Source organism: Lynx rufus, unplaced genomic scaffold (genome assembly GCF_022079265.1).
Source record: "Lynx rufus isolate CCGP_SWC_20201006 ecotype Redwood Valley unplaced genomic scaffold, mLynRuf1.p SCAF_43, whole genome shotgun sequence".
Classification (NCBI taxonomy): Eukaryota; Metazoa; Chordata; class Mammalia; order Carnivora; family Felidae; genus Lynx; species Lynx rufus.
This window is the reverse complement of record NW_025814860.1, coordinates 363,686-383,361: the sequence shown is the minus strand read 5'-3', so window position 1 is coordinate 383,361 and position 19,676 is coordinate 363,686. Positions and strand designations below refer to the sequence as shown.

The 19,676-nt window shown below is 66.3% G+C and overlaps 1 protein-coding gene across 1 annotated transcript in view; it reads right to left on the bottom strand.

The window, feature by feature from the left end:
• PKD1 (polycystin 1, transient receptor potential channel interacting) overlaps positions 1-19,676 on the bottom strand; it is a 43,968-nt gene that overhangs the window by 10,384 nt on the left and 13,908 nt on the right. Inside the window, exons 5-31 of the mRNA XM_047097847.1 lie at positions 19,092-19,163; positions 18,916-18,987; positions 18,449-18,618; positions 17,421-18,092; positions 17,143-17,326; positions 15,828-16,048; positions 15,289-15,404; positions 14,745-14,871; positions 14,183-14,430; positions 12,993-13,748; positions 12,067-12,198; positions 11,697-11,872; positions 11,366-11,499; positions 7,202-10,818; positions 6,896-7,045; positions 5,666-5,809; positions 5,263-5,542; positions 4,974-5,187; positions 4,718-4,901; positions 4,241-4,393; positions 3,405-3,549; positions 2,682-3,302; positions 2,219-2,375; positions 1,719-1,971; positions 1,414-1,609; positions 224-394; positions 1-144 (exon numbers count right to left, since the gene is read on the bottom strand). Coding sequence (XP_046953803.1) covers positions 1-144; positions 224-394; positions 1,414-1,609; positions 1,719-1,971; positions 2,219-2,375; positions 2,682-3,302; positions 3,405-3,549; positions 4,241-4,393; positions 4,718-4,901; positions 4,974-5,187; positions 5,263-5,542; positions 5,666-5,809; positions 6,896-7,045; positions 7,202-10,818; positions 11,366-11,499; positions 11,697-11,872; positions 12,067-12,198; positions 12,993-13,748; positions 14,183-14,430; positions 14,745-14,871; positions 15,289-15,404; positions 15,828-16,048; positions 17,143-17,326; positions 17,421-18,092; positions 18,449-18,618; positions 18,916-18,987; positions 19,092-19,163 — 9,509 coding nt within the window. The remainder of the gene's footprint in view (positions 145-223; positions 395-1,413; positions 1,610-1,718; positions 1,972-2,218; positions 2,376-2,681; positions 3,303-3,404; positions 3,550-4,240; positions 4,394-4,717; positions 4,902-4,973; positions 5,188-5,262; positions 5,543-5,665; positions 5,810-6,895; positions 7,046-7,201; positions 10,819-11,365; positions 11,500-11,696; positions 11,873-12,066; positions 12,199-12,992; positions 13,749-14,182; positions 14,431-14,744; positions 14,872-15,288; positions 15,405-15,827; positions 16,049-17,142; positions 17,327-17,420; positions 18,093-18,448; positions 18,619-18,915; positions 18,988-19,091; positions 19,164-19,676) is intronic.

Sequence of the window (19,676 nt, the reverse complement as noted above, 5' to 3'; positions counted from 1 at the left end):
TTGCTGCCAGCACCTCCTTCTCCACGAGGCCGCCATTGGCCTCAGTCTCCACCGACAGCCAGTCGTTGACCAGGAAGAAGGTGCTGCAGGCGGTCTGCAGGTCCCGGACGATGATGTGCTGCAGGAACCAGGCGGGGCTGAGCCCTGCAGGGGAGGGGCGGTGAGTCAGGCTGAAGGGCGCCGGTGGGGTGCCGGAGGGGCAGCCGCGGGCGCCCCCACAGACCTTTGTTGTCGTGCCACACGCGGATCTTCCGCACGCTGCCCAGGCTGTGCGGCGTGGCGATCTGGAACACGTCCAGGCTGTTGCGGCGGAAGGCCCTGTCCCCATCCAGGTGCCGGTGGCCGCTGCGGCCCTCAGCCCCGTACAGCATGATGCCCACGTGTGCCGTGGTTCCTGGAGGATGGACAGAGAGGCAGCGGGGCTGGGTACATGACCCCGGGCGGACCTTCCTTCGCTCAGCAGACAGGCCGCTCTGACAGGTGCCCTCTCGCCCCCCTAAACGTGCCAGACACGCAGCCGCCAACGACACGGCGCAGCAGGCGGGGCGCCAGATTAACCGAGCGACTACGTGAGACACAGTCGGCCCCACCTCCCTGTGATACCACATGCACGTGATGTTTTACAAAAACGGGGACTGGCCGGTGAGGGTAAGAGCACAGCGAGGAGGAGAAAAGCGGTAACGTGGGAGAGACGTTCAGAACAACGGTCACCAGGCAGGTCGACACTGGCCGAGGCCACACCACCAAACTCGCCAACGTAGGCAGACAGGGACCACGAGACAAAGAACAAAGATGTCACAGAGCAACCCACGCGAGCGGTCAGAGGGGTGTCACGGAGCAGGAGGGCCAGCGAGGACAAGTGGGGGGGGGGCAGGGGCAGGAGGACCAATGAGGACACGCCGGGGGGCGGGGTCACCAAGGAGTGCCAACCAGAACACGCGGGGGGAGGGGGGAGCAAGAGCAGGAGGGCCAACGAAGACACGCTGAGGGGGGAGCGCAGGAAGTGGCCGAGGCATGGAGAACACGCTCAGGCACGTGGCAGCTCCTACAGCCGCACGGCCAGCACTGCCCACACTGCTCAGCAAGTTTTCCACAAAGAAACCGAACGCTTTTGCCCCCAGCACGTCTAACGTTCAAGTCACACTGTCCTCGCTCGGTCAGTCCCGTCTTCCCAGTAACGACTCACCACCACCCCCACTGTCGTCCGCTCGCTCACACAGGCGGGCCCCGCACTCCGATGCCCCGTGTGCCCGGAGAGCACCGTGAGGCCTGATGAGCTCCCGCCCCACACAGCACCGGGTGAACGGAGCCCTCGTCCCGTCATCTACTAAGATAGTCGCTACCAGAGAAGATAGCCAGAGAGCACACGCAAGGGCAGCCGGGAGGCCTGGACCAGACAGCCCCCCGCCTCACCTGAGCCCCGGCCCCAGCCAGTCTTAACCAGGATCTCGTACTTGAAGCGGCCCCCCTTCCCGCAGAAAGGGATCACGCGGACACGGCTGACGTCCAGCTGGTCCAGCTTACGCAGGATCACGGCCATGACCACATAGGTCACCAGGCACACGGAACAGGTCAGCAGGACGACGTAGTTCACGCCTGAGGCCGGTTCCTGGGGAGACAGAGCCATCAGGTCCAGGAGGCACGGCCCTCGCCTCACTTTCTCAGGACGAGAGAAAGGCTGGGGCCTCCGAGCCCCCTAGAAACATGGTGCAACTCACCGGAAAGATGAACCGCACGTGGCTGGGAGGCACGAAGAGGCTGGCCCCGAAGGCAGTGAGGTGGCGGGTGAGGCAGACGGCCTGGCTGGGCGACGTCTCTTCCAAAGGCACAAGGCCCTCTGTCCTCCACATCATGTCCTTCTCGCTGAAGTACTGGCACAGGGATGTGTACAGGCCCACGGTCACTTCAAGTGCCGACCAACGGAAGTGGCTGGTCAAGTTCAGGTAATAAGTCCCGCCTGGGTCTCTGCTCCTAGAAGTTGAGCAAGTGTCACAGCCAGACCCTGCCCAGCCCGAGTCACGGCAGGTCCTGCTCCCAGACCCCTCGGCTGCAGCCACGCCCACCACGGGTGGCCAGGCCTGCCACCTCCGGTCCTCCTGCCGCCAGACCTACTCCCACAGGAAACCCAGTGACCCTGCTGGCGTCCAGCCAGCCGTCAGAGATTAGCCCCCACTGTGGGTCCACGGTGGCCTGCTCCCAGGGCGGGGCGTGGGCTCACCCTGGGGCGATGAAGAAGGTGTAGGGCCTGTGGTCCCTGCCCGCCAGCGCCTCCGGGCCGATCCTCCTGCTGGCTGAGCAGTTGTGCTCGTTGGGCTGCGGCACCGAGTGCAGGTACACAGCCAGGTAGGGCTCGGGCTCCCGGGACAGGTAGTGTTCTAGGGGCACAAGGACAGCATTGGACGGCTGCCCCGCGCAGCTCGCACACCCTGGGGGACGCTCCCGGAGCCCTGTGGCGCCCTCCCTGCAGCCTGGGGCTGGGGGGCTGGAGAGCTCTCTGTTGCCGGCAGCACTCACTGTTGCCTCGTTCCCCGCTGCCCTGGGGCCAGGCCCTGGCCAGCCTATGAAGCAGGAGACAGACTTTCCTAAAGTCCACGAGTCGGGTGGGGGGGGGGGGCGGCACGAAAGACACCTGCTCACCAAGGGTCCCCCACACAGGCTGGGCCGAGGCCCGCAGCACCCACCGCTAAGCACCGAGTAGGTGAGCTGTAGGTGCAACCCGGCGTCAGGGTTGTTGTCCTCGGGGACGACCACAACGCCGACCGAGGCCTGCGGCTGGACGACGGCAGAGCCGGCAGGGGTGCGGCAGCCCCGTGCAGCCTGGTCTGAGTTGTTGGGTACTTTCACGGTGATGGCGCGCTCCGAGGCCAGCCGGCCAATGGGGATCTGGGCCCCGGCCTGTGTCTGGAAGGCCATGGACGCCACCTTGGTGGAGACAGTATAGTTGCTGATGTAGCCGAAGGGGAAGGGGTTGGAGTCGACGAGGATGATGAGCTGTACCACATCACTGAGGTTGGAAAGGGCCCCGCTGAAGGCCTCAGGGATGGAGAAGTGGCAGCCAGGAACCGAGGCGTCGCCCTGGCAGAGCAGGCTCAGCGGGTCTGAGCGCTTGCCCTGCGCCACGATCTCCTCGCCGGCCAGCGTCAGGGGCTCCTCGTTGAGCACGCGGGAGCGCATGAGGATACACATGAGGGCCGACGACAGGTGGTAGGCCCTGGATGCCACCATCAGCGACGGCGGCTCTGCGCCCAGCTCTGAGGGCTGTGGGCCCTGCATGTCCGCGCTGGCCAAGTGGATGAGGTCACCTGTGGGAGGAGAGGTGGGAGGAGAGGTGGCGGGGAGGGCTCAGAGGGGGGGCAAGCGGGGGGGGGGGTGGGGAGCACGCGCCTGCCTGGGCCCGGCCGCACCTGTGATGTTGAGAATGCTGTCGGCAATGGCCGTGGGCGTGCCGGTGCCCTCGGCGGTCTCGGCCTGCAGGATGTGCATCATGCCCTCGAGCTTGTGCAGCGTCTTCTTCAGACACGAGCGGCACACGAGCTCCCTGCTGGACACCTGCAGGGAGGCCAGACGCCGTAGGCAGCCCTCCTCCGGCCGGGCTGAGCGGGGCCGGCACCCCCCGTGACCCCTCAACCCACTTCAGTTCCGTCACACCGGCCACGTGGCCCAGGCCTCTCCCCAACACCCTTCACGCCGCGACTGGAGAAACCACCCCAAGCGTGGGTTCCAGCCATGTGCCTCCCTGCCGAGAGCTCTTCCGTGGTTTCTCCCCACCGGCGGGCGAGGAAGGTCCACGGTAACGCGGTCCTGCCGCTCGCCCTAATCCATGTGCCTGGCCATGAGAGCCACGTGTCACAGGTGACCTCTCCCGCCTGGGAAGGTTCTCTGCTTCCTTCTCTGCTGAAAGCTGTGCAGCAATTTCCCACCACGCAGAGGCACAGCGTGCCCCCGCCCCCATCAAGACTGTGCTCAGCTCAGCCGAGCCTGCTTCTCGAGTCCTGGGCGACAGTGGTGGCTAACTGCTTGGGGCTGCAGAAGCCAGATCAGGTGTGACCATGGGCTGAGTGGGAGGGCACCGGAACAGCCTCTTCACGTGTGCTCTCCTTAGAGCCAAGCCGCTCCTTACCCGTAGGCCACCCTGCACAGTGGCACCTGCAGCTCACATGCTAAATGGCCAAGGACAGGCACACGGCCAGGGAGACTTGGCCAGGACAGGGGCTGCCACGGGGCCCGAGGCCCACCCTACCGTGCACTGGGCCAGCGCCGCGGCAATCTGCCGGATGTCATCCACGGTGTTGACCCGCAGGGAGACCAGAATCTCTGTGACGTTTTTGCGTATCTGGGCTTGCAGCTGCCGCCTGGGGTCCGACTCTGCTGACGAGGCCAGCGCCTGCTCGTGCTGAGGGCAGTGAGCACAGGGGAGCCCTCAGGGCAATGGGCAGCTTCACTGGCAGCGACACAAGTTGTCTCAGCCACTAGAAAACTCGGGCAGCGGCTCAAACCCTGTTTCTTCAGGGACAAAAGGGGGCTTAGGGGGCTTTCCCAGGACTTCTCACGGGGGTGTGGAGGGCTGGCATCAGGGGAAGGGTCCACAGGCTGGGACTGTGGAGAAGAGGAGTTATTTCAAGGAGACGAGTCAGGGGGCCAACTGCTTGCGAGGCAGCGAAGACTGGCCCGGGCCCACCCTCCCCACCGAGGGCAGATGAGAGGAGGGACTCCTCACCCCTGCGCTGGCCTCGTTGAGCACAGTGATGAGGGCCAGAGAGTACTCGATGACGTGCTGGGGGTCAGCCTGTCTCAGTAGTCTGGGAAGCATGCTCTCCGTGAGGCTGTGCAGCCAAGTCGTGAGGTCCAGGGGGCCACCTGGCAGGTCACTAGGGAGTTCGGGCAGGGTGATGGCCAGAGACCTGCGTGCAGAAGCTCTCGGTGAACAAGTGGCAGTCCCCGCTCCCACCTGCCCAGATCCCGCCCAGGCTCACCTATTGAGAGCAACCACAGCGGCGCCTAGCTGGTCCTGCACGACCACGGCCAAGTCCACCTGGAAGTGTGGTGCAAAACCAGGCGGCAGCACGGCTCCGTAGGCAGAGAGGCTGCCCCTGTAGACGCAGAACTCTTCGCAGTGGCCCTGGCGACAGCGCCGCAGCAAGAGGGCGTACACGAGTGGGGCGCCTGCGTCTTCCGCATCCTGCCAGCCTGCGGGCCCCTCAGTGTCAGCGGCGCCCCAGACTCCCTGCGCCGCGCCTCCCTGTCACCTGCAGCCGTACTCACCTGTGCACTCGAAATGCACCTTGGTGGTGAGGGCGCGCACGGCGTCCAGCGGGAAGAGGCGGCAAGAGCCTCCGCGCGGGGGCCGGTTGGCGGAGAGGCGGATGGAGGCGCAGCCCTCTTCCTCGCCCGAGCGGCCCAGCACCGTGAGCGTGAACGTGTAACCCTCGCCGTCCCGCAGCACGCCGCGCCGTACCACCAGCCGCATGCCTGAGCTGCCTGTCGACGTGGTGGTCTCGTCCAGCACCAGCGTCTCATTGCTGAAAGTACGCGCCGCCCAGCGCTGCAGAGCCAGGGGACAGAGACCAAGGTGCTGAGGACCGGGAGCAGCCCCGCCCCGCCCCGCCGAGGCCCCGCCCCCGCGCGGCCCCGCCCCACCCCGCCCCCCAGTCCTACATTCGCTCACCCCTCGCTGGGAGCCCCCGCTACAGTTGTCACAACGGCCCTCTAGGTACACATAGGAGCTCCGGCTCACTGCGTACACGGCCTGCGCCTTGCAGGACACACACTCCAAGGACACAAGGGGCACCCGACCCCTACGGATCAACACCTGGAGACAAGAAAAGAAGCCACGACCTGAGCCAGGGCCTCCACTCCTGGGGCCCACACCCTGAGTCTGCACAGGGCAGTCAGCCCCAGCCAGGCTCCCCAGGGGAGCTGGGCCTCTGGCCTCTACCCTGATGCTGTTCTCCTGGCTGGGAAGGCTCCTCTCTGGGCCCTGCCAGCACCTAGTTAACCCGGAGTCCAGCTTCCCAAGGCTCCGTGGGCTCAGCCCTCCTCAAGTACATTTGTTCAGTTTTTGATGTCTCCCAGTCTGGAGGATGGCGGTGGACACCCAAGAGGGCAGAGTCCACCTCGTGCTTATTTTCCGTAGCACCCAAAGCCCAGCTTGGGCCTAGAACACACGAAGCACTCAGGTACTCACCTGTGAACAGGATGGATGGGCGGACGGACGTACCCGTGGAGGAGAAACAGAACGAACGCACGTGTGGGGTGAAGGCGGCCGTGCTCACTACACAGCCCCGTCTGAGGTCGGTCCCACCTCAGCCAATCCAGGCTGGACCCCGCTCCGAGCTCCCCCGTCCCCACACAGCCCGTCCCAGGCACCAGCAGCACCTCGCGCACCTGCCGCCATCGGCAGGCCGCAGCAGCGCCGGCCCCAGGGGCCGCTGGCACCTCGGTCCTGACCTGCCTGGAGGGTGCAGGGGGCAGCAATGTTGAGCACGTGTCCACCCAGGGCTGAGAACAGGCTCTTCCTGTTCAAAAACGAGGACACCCATGCTCTGGGAAGGGGGCCGGTTTCCTCACTGCCTTTGGTGCTGCTGGAACCCCTTACTTCTCACTAATAAATACCTAGAGCACCCAGGACCCCTCTAAGCTCCAGAAGGCCGCAGCACTTCCGGAAGGAAACAAAACTGAAGCAAAACGTTTTGTTAAAGAGAATCTGTATCAATCAAACGTAGTAACTCACAGTGAGAACCAATAGCTTCCAGAACACCAAAACACAGGAAACCTTCACCAAGAGTGTTTGGCGTGAATGGCCCTGTGCGCTCAGCCCTCCCTGGCTGCACCTCGGCCACCCCAGGGCCCGGAACTCCGCCTTGCTGGGCTAAGGACTTGGGCCCCTGGCACCTACCGTCTGGTTTGTCGCCTCCTCCTTCCGGCCTGCCTTCCACACGGTCAGGTTGAAGGTGTACTCCACGCCAGCTTGCAGGCGCTCCCGGGGGACGGTGACCACGCTGCTCCCCCGGGGCCCAAAGGTCAGAGCGCACCCGCCAGTCTCACTCTGTAGCCACAAGGGAAGGGGTCGTGAGACCCTGGACGGCTTCAAAGCAGAGCCCAGCCCCGGGCACGTGTGGAAGACCCCCTGCCCCTCCGAGGCTCATCCGCACGAACGACCAAGGGAGCCAGAGGGGACCTCACGTCCCCTGGTGCACCGGACCTGCGTTGAGGCCACACAGGCCCAGTGGAAGCTGAGGGGCGTCTGGTCGCCGTCCTCCAGGTTGGGATCGTAGGACTTGCTCCCATCTAGCACCAGGTCCTGAGTGTCCGACCACACACGGTACGAGCCTCCCTCGATGATGGGCACCAGGCGCTCAGGGACCACCGTCACGTTGGCTTGGATGCTCCGTGCCAGCGGGGTGTCCCCGAATGACACCAGGAACACAAAGCAGTAGTGGCCCACAGGCAGCGCCAGCCGTGGCACCACCAGCTGGGGCCGGCTCATGTCCACGCTGGGCAGAGCCACGGGGGCCATGCGCACCGGCCGATGGCAGCCAGCGGCACGGTACACCTCCCACCGGTACTCCGTCTGGTAGGTGACGCAGTCACGGAGGTTGACGTGGGCTTCCAGGTAGTTGCGCTGGGAGCGCCGCATCAGCACCTGCGGGGGCAGGGCCACGTCCACCTCGGGCTCCCTACAGGCCAGCACGTGGACGGTGACCGTGGCCTGGGCCACGAAGAAGCTCACCAGGTTGGAAGCGTTCACCTCCACGCGGTAGTCCCCAGGCTGCAGGTAGGAGTGTTCAGCCCAGGGCTCCTCCGTGTCCTCCGCCGGGGCCCCATCCCCGAAGTCCCAGCGATAGGCCACACGCCGGGGGCTAGGGCTCGTGGCGGCCTCGAACCGGGCCGAACGGTTGGTAAAGCAGCGGCCGCTGCGCAGCACCACGTGCTGGATGGTGTCCTGGACCTCGACCACGAGGGTGCGGTTCACGCCACCCAGCTCGTTGAAGGCACGCACGTGGATTTCCAGCAGCCCCGCGGCCACGGGGGTGTAGGTGACGTCGCGGCCTGACAGAATGACCAGCGAGTCCCCCTGGACCTTTTGCAAGGAGAAGTACCACGCGTAGGCCACGCGGGACCCCCGCTGCACGCGGGCCGTGAAGTTCCTCTCCGTGCCCGTGGGGATGCCTGGCTCACAGCAGTTGGGCACCTGGAGCCCGCCCACCGCCTCTAGCACCAAGATGCGCACCTGCGCCTGGGCCCGGCTCACGTGGTTTTCCGCCTGCACGCTCAGCGTGTAGTCCCCGGCCCGGGGGAAACTGCGGGAGAAGCGGGGCCCGGGCAGTGCCTCCGGGGCGGCCCCGCCGACCTGCAGGTAGAAGCTGACGGCAGAGCCGGCGGCCAGCAGGACCTGCAGGTGGACCGGCTGCCCGGGCGCCACCACCTTGCTGCTGGCCCACAGCACGAGGCCCGCGACGGGCTCCTCCACCGTGAGCTCACGCGTGGCCAGGCCCCAGCTGACGGCATTGGAGGCGTTGAGCCGAACGGAGAAGGCGCCGGCGTCACGGAAGACCACAGAAACGTGCTGGCCGTGCCTGCTGCCACCCGGCACCGCCCAGCACCAGCTCACGTCGGTGCCTGAGTCCAGCTGCCCCCAGAAGGGCACGGCGGAACCCGCCGCCACGAAGCTGCCGCCCAGCTCGCCGGCCCCGATGCTGAGGCCACTTACGGGCACCTGCACAGCCACCTCGGTGGTGGCGTTGGCCGAGCCCAGCTGGTTCCTAGCCGTGACCGTGACCAGGTACAGGCCGGGGGTGGGGAAGGTGTGGGTCGTGGACGGCTCTGGGGTCTCCCAGCTCAGTCCTCCCTCCAGAGACCAGCTATAAGTGACGCCGCTGCCCCCGGCCGGCTTGGCACGCAGGGTGACGCTGGCATCGACGGCGGCCGGGTTCGGGGACGCGGCTGCGGCCAGCCGCCCCACAGGCTCCACAAAGTCCACCGTGCGACTGGCCAGGGCGCTGCCCAGCATGTTGGCGGCCCGCAGCTGGATGCGGTAGGTGCCGGCCTCGAGCACCGTGAGCGAGAAGGCTCTGCCGCTGCCGGCCAGCGCCGGGCCGCCGTCCCGCTGGGCGGTCCAGCTGTAGGAGATGTTGGTGCCGTCCCGGACCACGGCCTGCAGCTGCAGCGTGCGGTTGGTGGGAAAGCAGCAGCCGCCTCCGCCCCCCACCACCTGCAGCCCCTCGATGTGCTGCAGGACGTAGACAAAGATGCTGTCCTGGGCGGCGCCCGCCTCGTTCTCGGCCGTGACGATGATGTTGAAGGTGCCCACGGAGCGGAAGGTGTAGGAGATGGTGGGGCCCCCGGGGATGGGCGTGCAGCGGTCGCAGAGCACCCAGGAGTAGCGCACGTCGCTGCCGGCCTCCAGGGAGGTGGCGAAGCTGACGCTGCCGTTGAGGGGCACCACCGTGCGGCTGGCGTTGACGCTGAGCCCCCGCGCACGCTCCCGCACCGTGACGTTCAGCCGAGCCTCGCCACGGCTCACCTCGTTCCACCCGGTCACGCGGACGGTGAAGTGGCCCGTGCTGTTGTAGGCGTGGGTGACCGCGGAGCCCTCGAGGAGCCCACCGTCCCCCAGCTCCCACAGGTAGGTGGCGGGGCACCCGCGGCCCACGGCGGAGAACAGGTACGGCTGCTGCAGCTCCAGCACGCGAGAACCGTTGACCCGGACACCCGTGAGCTCCACGGGCTCCTGCACCTCCACGAGCGCGGAGTCGTTGGCAGCCGAGATGTTGTTGGATACGGCAACCGTCACCAGGTAGGAGCCAGAGGCCGGGTAGGCAAACGTGGCCTCGGGGCCCCCGACGCGGGCAGGATCCTCAGTGCCAAAGTCCCAGGTGTAACGGTAGAGGAACGGGGGCCAGGCACGAGCCACCCACCGGGCCTCGTCCCCGAGCCGCACGAACTGCCTCTCGGGCCACAGGGTCACGTTGCCCAGCTCGGGCTCCACGCAGACGCTGGTGAAGTAATGGGCCTTGTTCACGTGGCTCGAGAGGACCAGCGTCAAGGGGAACGTGCCGCTCCGTGTGAAGTTGTGCGTCACCGTCGGGTCCCCCGAGACGGTGGTGTTGGAGGAGCCATCCCCGAACGTCCAGTCAAAGATGTAGTGGGTGGGGTCCCCAGTGACGTGGGCCGTGAGCCGGGCGAGGGGCTGCACAGGGATGCAGGCCGCAGGCTCGATCCGCAGCACCTCCAGGACAAACACCTGCAGGGGCAGGCTCAGCGCCAGGCGGCCCGCGGGGCTGGACGCTCCCACAGTCACCGTGCAGTTCCGTGCCCGCAGGTACACGTGCTCCACCGTGGCCTCGGGGCCCGTGAGCACCGTGCCGTCCCCCATGTCGAAAGTCCACGTGACGTTGTCTCCCGACTCCAGGGCGGCACTGACGGTCACAGGCGCGCCCTGCTCCACGGACGGGCTGAGGCTCACGCTCAGGCCCCGAAGCTCCTCAAAGACACGGATGCCGACACATGCCGTCACGCTGCTAACCGTGTTGTTGACCTCCAGACGGACGCGGTACGCGCCCCCTGAGCTGTATGTGTGGTTGACCTCCGGCCGGTGCTGCGTCACAGCTGGGGAGCCATCTCCGAAGTCCCACGTGTACAGGATGCCCCCAGGTGAGGGCAGTGGGCGTGGGGCAAAGGTGACAGACTGGCCAGCCACCAGGACACGGCTTCCCACGGCCACAGCCACGGCAGGCAGGGTGGCGCGCACGCTCACAGACACTTGCCGCGTCAGGTTCTCGAAGGCGTTGGACACCAGCAGGGTCAGGTTGTACTCACCTGGGGGACAGGCCTGAGTGAGAACAGGGCCAGGGCCACCTCCACCACCTGCTTGGCGAAGTCATGACCTAACCCCGTGCTGCTGCGCGCCAGGGCCCCTCGGGAAGATAGAACAGGCCCTCGGTCAAAATGTCAGGGGAGAATGCCCTTGGGCCCTGTCCCGGGAGGTCCTGGCAATGGGGCCAGTACACGGTGCCACAAGCAGAGGGCAAGACGCGGGGCTGGGGCGTAAATGAGATGGGAGCAGACCTTCCCTGGTGAACAGAGAGGGTCGGTGCAGGGCAAGGGTGGTGGGGTCACCAATGATCACCGTGCATTCTGCGTGTGAAACTTCTGGAATTTTAAAAATAAAAGGTAACTCCCTTCTGAGCCAAAAGTGGGTCTGCGTAGGGGCCAGGAAGGTCCAGTTTCCGCCCAAGAGATTTGAACCATGGGGCTCAGTGGCCCGGACACCACTCTTTCACTCTATTAAGGGCCCCAGGCCACCAACCCAGACTGGGCGGAAGGGGGCTGTCCCCACGGCAGGGTGGCGGGCCCCAGCGCTCACCTGGGATGGCGTAGGCGTGTGTGACATTGTGCTCCACCAGCACTTGGGCGACCGCAGGGTCTGGCACCCGGAAGGACTCATTGTACGGAGGCTTGAACTGGCCAATCACCTGGTCCCCGTCCCCAAAGGTCCACCTGCCGGGCCCCAGGCAGGCAATGAGCAGGCTGGAGTGGGAGCACGCTGGCCCGGCTGCAGCCGCTCCCCTCTCCCAGGGTCCCATGTACCCGCCACCTCCTGGCAGGTGAGGAGGGGCGGGCTGGGGGAGGGCCGGGCCTCAGCCCCACAAGGGCTCAGCTGTGGCTCCACTGCCCGCCAGACCAGGAGCACTCACAGAAAAGCCACCTCCACAGCCGAGTCCACCAGCACGTGGGCAGCCAGTGCCAGCGTGGCATTGGGGGGCAACACGGGTGGCACTGCAGACACCCAGAGGCCCCTCATCCTGTTCATCCGCTCCACGGTGACGTTATAGTTCACGGTGACATTGCTCACGTGGTTGGAGGCCGTCAGCTGTGGGGACAGGTAGCAGTGTGTGGGCTGCCAGCGGGTGGCGAGGAGGCCCAAAGCAGCGCAGGCAGAACCCCACCCTGCACTCACCCGCGGCCAGCCGAGGGGTCCTCGGGAAGCAAAGCGGAACAGAAGGCCAAGATGAGCACGGCAGTCCCGGCCCCGCCCCCGCCCCCGCCCCGCCCCCGCCCACCCACCGAGAGCTTGAAGACAGCAGCGCTCTGGTAGATGACGTTGAAGACCACATTGTGGAAGGTAAGGGACTGCTTGTCGTCTATAGTCCAGCGGAAGACCACGTCTGAGCCGGCCTCCACCATGGGGCTGTACCTCTGCAGGGAGGGCACATTGTGGGCGGCGCTGGGGCTCTGGAGACCCAATTCTGCCCTAAGCAGAATTCCACCTCCTGGACACGCCTCCCCAGGGGGTTTCCCAGGCCAAGACTTCAGACACCACGGGAGGTGGAGGGCAGGGGGAGGGGGGTGGGGGGCCTGGGAGGCCACGTGTCATAGGACTATGGGCTGACATGCCCTTTGACGTTTCAGTTCCTCCGGCTTCATGTCTGGAAAGTGATCTAGCACCAGGGACAGAAAGAGCCCACCATCTGAGTCTCCGTGCACCCTGTCCCTGGGCTCCTGCCCGGGCCCACAGTCTCAGCACAGGCTGCTTGGGAAGGCACGGGAGTCTCAAGAGGCCTCGTGGTTCTGGGTGTTTACCCGAGTCAGCTGACAGAACAGGTGTGAGGAGGGAGCTGAGGTCAGAGACGGCCCTTCTGACAGCCCGTGTGCAGGCCGTAGAGCTGGTGGCTGACCTGTGCGTGTGTGGGAGGGCGTGGGGGGACACCCCAAGCAGCAGGTATGGCACTGACAGCAGCAGGGTGACATGAGGACCACCCCCCCGCAAAAGCACTCCCTTCAGCATGATGGGAACACAGCAGCGGCCTTGAAGACACTCAGGCTCCACGAGGGCAGAGCTGCTCAGGGGCCGTGGGAGAGACCGCAGATGCTCAGAGCTGCTGTTTGACAGGTGGTTCCTCACTAACTCGGGAACTACCACCGGTCTGAGGAGCCCAAGAACAGAACCTGCCCAGAAACCAACCCCGGGCCGCCTTCCCCGCCTCACTCACCACCAGGACGCCTTGCAGCACCCGGGCTTCGGGGCTGGGTGTGGCCCGGAGGCCGCAGATGGGCTCCTCGGCCTTCACCTGCAGGCTGAGGTTGGCCCGGCCGGCGCTGTTCTCCACCACCACCTCCACCGTGTGCTCGCCCTCACGGAGGCCGGGCAGGGCCAGCACTGAGAACAGGGTGGTGTTGGCCTCGAGAGCACAGCTGGGCACCAGGGCAGCCACCGGGGCAGGGCAGGCGGCCTCAAAGGGTGCGCTGACATTGCCCCCAGGCCAGTGGGCCGTGGCCGTGGCGTTGGTGCCCGAGTCTACCCGGAGCACCAAGACCGAGCTGTTGGTGGGCACATAGAGGCGGCCATCGTGGGGGGTGGGATGGGCCACACGCAGGCCAGCCACGGGGGAGAGCACGTCAAAGTCGCAGGACAGGTTGTGCGTGGACACGCTGTTGCCCACCGTGGCCCGGACCTCATAGTGCCCAGGCCGCCGCAGCCCCGGGTTGGGCCTCAGGCCGAGCAGAGGGGTGAGGCGCTCTGTGGCGGCGAGCAGCCGCAGGGCGCAGGCGGGGCCAGTCGGGGCCACCTCCAGCTGGGCGGGCAGGTGGGCCAGCCAGGCCGAGGCCACGGCGGACAAGTACGGCGCCTCAGGGCCAGGGGGTCCGAGGGCCGGCGAGCAGTGCAGGAGGGCACCTGGTCCAGCGTCGTGCTGCAAGGTGACGAGGTCACCGGGGAGCAGGGGGCCGTCCTGGCCCTGGAAGGGGACCTGCAGGAAGGAGGCGGGCTGTGTCGGGTCCTCACAGCGGGACGCTGCAGGGTGGGGGGCTACAAGGGAGCACAGGACCAGGGGCTCCAGCGGGCAGGCGGGATCCACCTGGGGTAATCTAGACTCACACCCACAGGGGGCCCGGCTCTCGGGCACTCACTCACTCACTCACTCACTCCCCCAGGCCCTCATGGAGGGGGCTGACAGACAGGCTCAGAGGGATGGGCCGTGTGCAGGGCAGAGGGCCAGGATGCGGGCCAGGCAGGGGCAGGACAAGCAGAAGGGCCCGGGTGGCAGCTTCTCATGCTGGGGGGTGAGCAAGGACAAGGACAAAGCCGGAGAAAGGCAGGGGCCTGGTGCGCCAAGCGGAAGAGTGTACTGTCTGTGCTTCAGGGACAGACCCAGGCCTCAGGCAGCAGGGCCAGCACACGTACTGAGTACTGGGTGGGAGGGCCTGCCGGCACGGAGAACAGAAACTCCTTCCAGAGCACACAGGAGGTCCCAGGGGGCCCTGGCCCTGACGTGGACGTGTTGGCACAGGCCCGGGGCCGGCAGAGGGTGTCCGGTGACAGGGGGATACCAGTTTGGGGGCACCAGCGTCCCTCTGGGGTGCACGCGGGCACCGGCCGAGCCTGGCTCTCCAGGGACGCACTCTCAGGCTCCCCGCCATGTCCTGGGGCCCCTGCAAGGAGAGGAGGGGCGTCAGGGACCCCCGCTTGCTAATGGGCCCCAGTCAGGGACACCCCACCCCCAGGGAGACACGAGGTCTTGCCAGGCAGCACGCCAACCCCCACCCCCACCATCCCTCCTCTATTCCTCCTGACACCAGGCCAGCTGACTGACTCAGGCGAGTCCCGGCGACACCGAGCAGGAGTCGGTTTCCCTACAGACCCCACTCCGTGCATCTCAAGGCTGGAGACCAGTCCAATAGCCAAGGAGCCACTACACGTGATGGCACAGACAGGTACCCACTGCCCCAACGGGACGGAGCCCCACCTGCTCCTCCCTCGGGCCGGAACACCTGCAGCCGCAGCTGGGCGGGTCGGTGGAGCTCCTGAGTGCCGAACTCGGCAGCGATGAGGAAGGCTTCTCTACTCAGGCCCAGGCTGGGGAACACCATCACCTGGGGAAAGGGGGACTGCTCAGCTCCACAGACCCCAGCCCCCGCCACCCCACCCCCCCAGCACCCACTGGGTCAGAGGGGAAGGAGCCCCCAGACAGGGCTTCACATTGTGGCTAACGGTCACTCGAGACAAAAAATCAGGTCAAAACCATCTGTGGGCAGCAGGACCCTGACCTTGTTTTTTAAAAATCCACAAACACCCAGAGAAAACACTGAGGAGCACTCAGAGCTCTCTGAGCTACCCGGGCGGGTACCTCTCCCCTGTGCACGGCAGTGGGCTTCCTACGCGTCTCTCCTCGGCAGGTAGGACGTTAAAGGTCCGGAAAAAAGAGCTTGTTTTTCAGAGACACTCAAAAGCCAGGCCAAGGCTAAGTCTCCAGATCAGGTCGTGGAGGGTCCTGGGGTCAGCCTGCCTACCTCGACGGGCTCCTGGGGGGCTGACAGGGCCTCCTGCTGTGCCAGGGGACTCGAGGGTCCCTGCAGGTCTCCAGGGGGCGCTCCCACGAGGAAGTTCTCCGCATCCCACACAGGACCTGGGACAGCGCGTGTACAGTAAGGTGCTGGTCGCTGGCCAAGGAAGAGGGTGTCCGCGGGCCCTAGCCAGGGCCAGACCCAGGACTGAGCCACTTGTCGGTAGCCCCCCCAGCCCGCTCCCCCTCTGTCTGCTTCATCTGGTGCAGGCTCAGGTTGGGACAACAGGTGCTCAGCAAACACCAAACCGACACTGAGCAGCTAGGAAGGAGCCTGGGTGAGAGACGGGACTGTCCTGGGGCAGCCGGGAAACACTGCGTGGTTGGGGGCTGGGGGAGGGGGGAGGGGGGAGGGGGGCGGGGGGCGGGACAGCCGTGCGGAGGAGCTCCCAGGGCGGCCAGGAGACCTTTCATCGTTTAGGGAGGCAGCTGTCCTGGTCCAGGACACAAGGTGCCCCCTAGCCCCTCCGGGAGCCCCAAGCGCACCTCCGGGCCGGAGCTCACAGACGTAGCTGTGGGGCACCGAGCACAGGTCCGTGTTGCACTGCCCCGCGGGCCCGAGCCGCACGCAGCGCTCGGCCGTGGCAGGGTGCGGCTCCCCGGGCAGCCAGTTCTGGCAGCTCTCCAGGCTGAAGGCCTCACCCCGCACGGCAGGGCCCGCCTCCGCCCCCTCCACAGCCGAGAAGCCGATCCACACGTCCAGGCTCCTGCAGGCAGACGGTGGGGGGAGAGGGCGCTCGGCGGGGGCTCTCCAAAGACATCCCTCCATCTGCCCTGTCTCTCTGGGGGCTTCCTCCTCGTTCCCTACAGCAGCCCCTCAGGTGAGACCTTGTCCCTCCCCCCGCTTTCGAGACGAGGAAAAACGAGGCTCAGGAAAAGGACCTGGCAAGCAAGGCGGCGGCAACGTCCACCCCCACCTGCCCATGGGGCCAGGGGCCCAGCTGAGGGCTCCTTGCCGGGAGAGGCCTCAATGTGGCCAAAGGCTGCACACACCCACGCTTATTCCGTGAGAAGGCTCCAGGTGTTGCATTTGGGGAGCAAGACGCCTGAACACCAGCTCCCCAAACGCTACTCCTCACAGCTCTGACAAGGTAGGAGGGCCCTCCCGGAGACTGGGCTGATAGACACAAGGTCAGGAACGGGGACAAACGATGGCACACGGAGAGGAGTGAGGTGCTACAGTCAGAGCCAGGCACCGGGGCCCGGCTACCGCCAGTTAACCGAGTGACCCTGGGCAAGGGCCCGGACCATTCTGGGCCTCGAGTTCCTCTGGTGGACACTGAGGATGTCCAGGGTGCGATCCACACTGCAATCGACACCTCCCCAAACAGGGACTCTGGGAGAAGCAGGCGTCCAGCCTCCATTCCCTTCCCAGCCCCGGCAGGTGCTGAGAGCAGAGGCAGGGGCAAGGCCTGCTATAGGAGAGCACATTTCCTCGCGGGCCTGGGGGGGACGAAGGCGTCCAAGAGGTTCCTTGTGCGTGGGTGGCCTCCATGGTCACACCAGAACTGTCCCTGCCCCTGCCAGGAGGGGCTCGGCAGGGGACAGCAGGGGGTGGGCAGCACGTGGGACCTGTGATGCATCCCCTACCCTACCCGTACCTCCACATCTGTGTCTGGAACGCTGACGAGATGGTGTCGGATGAGCAGGGCTCCCAGGCCCCACTCAGGCCGGCCGGCCGGCCTTGGCCCCTCCAAGCACCCCCACCTCTCCTGATCCCTCCTCAAGACTTAGGCTCTGTCTCCGACCCAGCATTCCGGGGATCCCACCTCACAGCCTGTCTGGGGGTGGGGGCAGGTACCTGGTGACCTGGGAGACCAGGAAGCGCTGGACGGCGGGACTGTCCACCATGGCCAGGGCGGCCCCGGCCCAGGCCCGGCACTGCTCCTGTGCCTGCAGCCAGGCGGCCTTCTCGGCCACCAGGCGGTAGCAGTGCCCATTACCGGGGAAGATCACGGTGTCCGAGGGGCAGAGCGGATGCACCACTGGGGAGTCAGCAGGCAGGGATGGGGGCATCAGTGTGGGCCCAGCCAGGACTGCCCCACCCATTCCAGCCCCTGGGGGCGAGAAGGCACCCACCTCGACCTGGCTCCTCGCCCAAAGACACAATACTGTAGGTGGCTTCCAGGCCGGAGCCACCACGATTTCGGACGCCAAGCTTGAGGGTCTCATCACTGAGTACCGAGACTGGACACTCGAGCTCCAGGGCAGCGGGGGCCGCCTCCACTTGCACCTTGGCCCCTAGCTGGGCCGAGCCAGCCCCCAGGGCCAGCACGGCTGTCACCTGGTAGTGGCCGGGCAGGGAATAGCGGTGAGTGGTGGCAGGACCAGCAACATCCACCTTAGGGGAGCCGTCACCAAAGTCCCAGTGTGTGGAGCTGACGGGTAGGGAGGCAGTGACATGGAAGGCTGCTGGCTGGCCAGAGGCCAGGGGTCCTGGAGGCCCCACCAGGGCGGCCCCTGGGGAGGCAGGGAAGACGTTCTCAAGGAGGGTGGGGCCCCCGCAGGCAGGGGCGAGGGGCAGCGGGGGGCTGGAGCACAAGGGTAGGCAAGCCGAGGAGGCGTTGGGGGGCTGGGCCGCCCCGCACAGGCACCAGCCCTGGTCCGAGAGGGCCCCGAGGCCCCAGCCAGCCGCAAAGCAGAAGGCGCTGCAGGCCTCGGGTGCCAGCGGGCCCTCGTGGGCAGTGGAGAAGGCCACCGGCACCACGGCACCGGAGCTGTTGTCCGGGAGGCAGGCGATGTACTCCTCACCTGGACAGAGCAGACAGCCTGGTCCTGGGCGGGCCCCGCCCTTGCTGCACCCCTGCACCCACCCTAGGCTGGTCCCCAGGCAGGCCCCACCCCTACGGTGTCTGTGCCCCATCCTAGACCCCAGATCACGTCGCCCCCCCCCCCCCCCGCCTGGCACTCACCACCCTCCCCTCCTCCCACCTGCACTGCTCCCTTGACCCCCGACCTGGTCTGTCTCAGCAGCCACAATTGCTGCCCAGGTGCCTCTGTTCCCAGAGTCCCACCTGCCACCACCCCCCAGGCCGGTGACCCTGAAACACCTACGGGGTCCTAGCCGACAGAGAAGGACCGAGCTGGTCGCATTCAGCCATACTCACCACAGCCGCTGTCTGACAGTGGGACGCCGAGCAGGGGCCGGCCAGCTAGGGGGCCGGGCCCGGCACACGTGGCCGCCTCGGGCCGAACCACGCGAACCCGCTGCTCTTCCACCCAGCGAGGCAGCCACGCCAGACCACAATCACACTCCAGTGGGTTTCCGCTCAGGTTTCTGCAGGAGGCGCAGGGCCGGGCGCTCAGGAGTCGGCAGGGCAGATGAGGGGCCCTCGAGGAAGTCTGCACTGGCCTCGCCCCAGGGAGTGGGGGCCGGGGGCACCCCGACACACAGAGCGTCCCACCACCCCTGTGGCAGCCCGCCGGGCCCTCGGAGGGCTCCAGCAGGTGAGCCAACAGCCCTCCGGGTCTGGTCTCAAATGGGAGTGGGCCCAGAGGCCAGGGCAGGACGGCAGGGAGGGTTACTGGGGGCCTCAGGGTTGGCTACCAACACCCACCAAAAACCACAACTTACATTTCACTTAAATTAAATAAATTAGCAAATAATCCTTCTTCTAAAGTAGAAATCTTGTTGTTACTTATGTCCCTGGAAGAAAAGGGGGATTCAGCAGTGTCTGACGGGAGCCCCCATAACCGAAACGGTGACAGGTAGCCACCACCTGACCCCCCCCCCCCAGAGGGGACACTCACAGCTCTGTCAGTGCGGAGAGGTTCGCCAGGAGCCCAGCGTCCAGTGCCCGGAGCAGGTTGTGGGACACATCTCTGAGAAGCAGAGCGGCCACAAATCAGCGCCAGAGCCCCGGACAGGACGCGAGCAGGTGCAGGCGCAGGCGCAGGCGCAGGCCCAGGCCCAGGCCCAGGCCCACCCCCAGAGGCTTCCTCACAGCCACAACTTGCAGCCTCCCACCCCCCACTCACTACACTTGGGGCCAGGATATGGGATCCAAACAAAGGAGCAGGAGAAGGCTGGGAGCCCTGAGCGCGCCATCCACACCCTGCCCCCACCAGTCCCCTGCCCCCTGGCCCAGCATGGCAGCCCAAGGGTCTCCAGGGCCAGGGGCCTAGCTGTTGCCGGCTCCAGGAAGGAGATGGTCTCAAAATGCCCTGAGACACACTGGGGCGCAAAGACCGATAAAAGGAGGAGACCCTGGTGGACAACCCCACAGCACAGCAATGCCAATGGAACGCAGCCAAGCCCAAAGCTAACAGGACCCCAGCAAGAACACGGTAGTACACAGGTTCAACGGGAAGCATCACCGGGCAAGAATCACCACG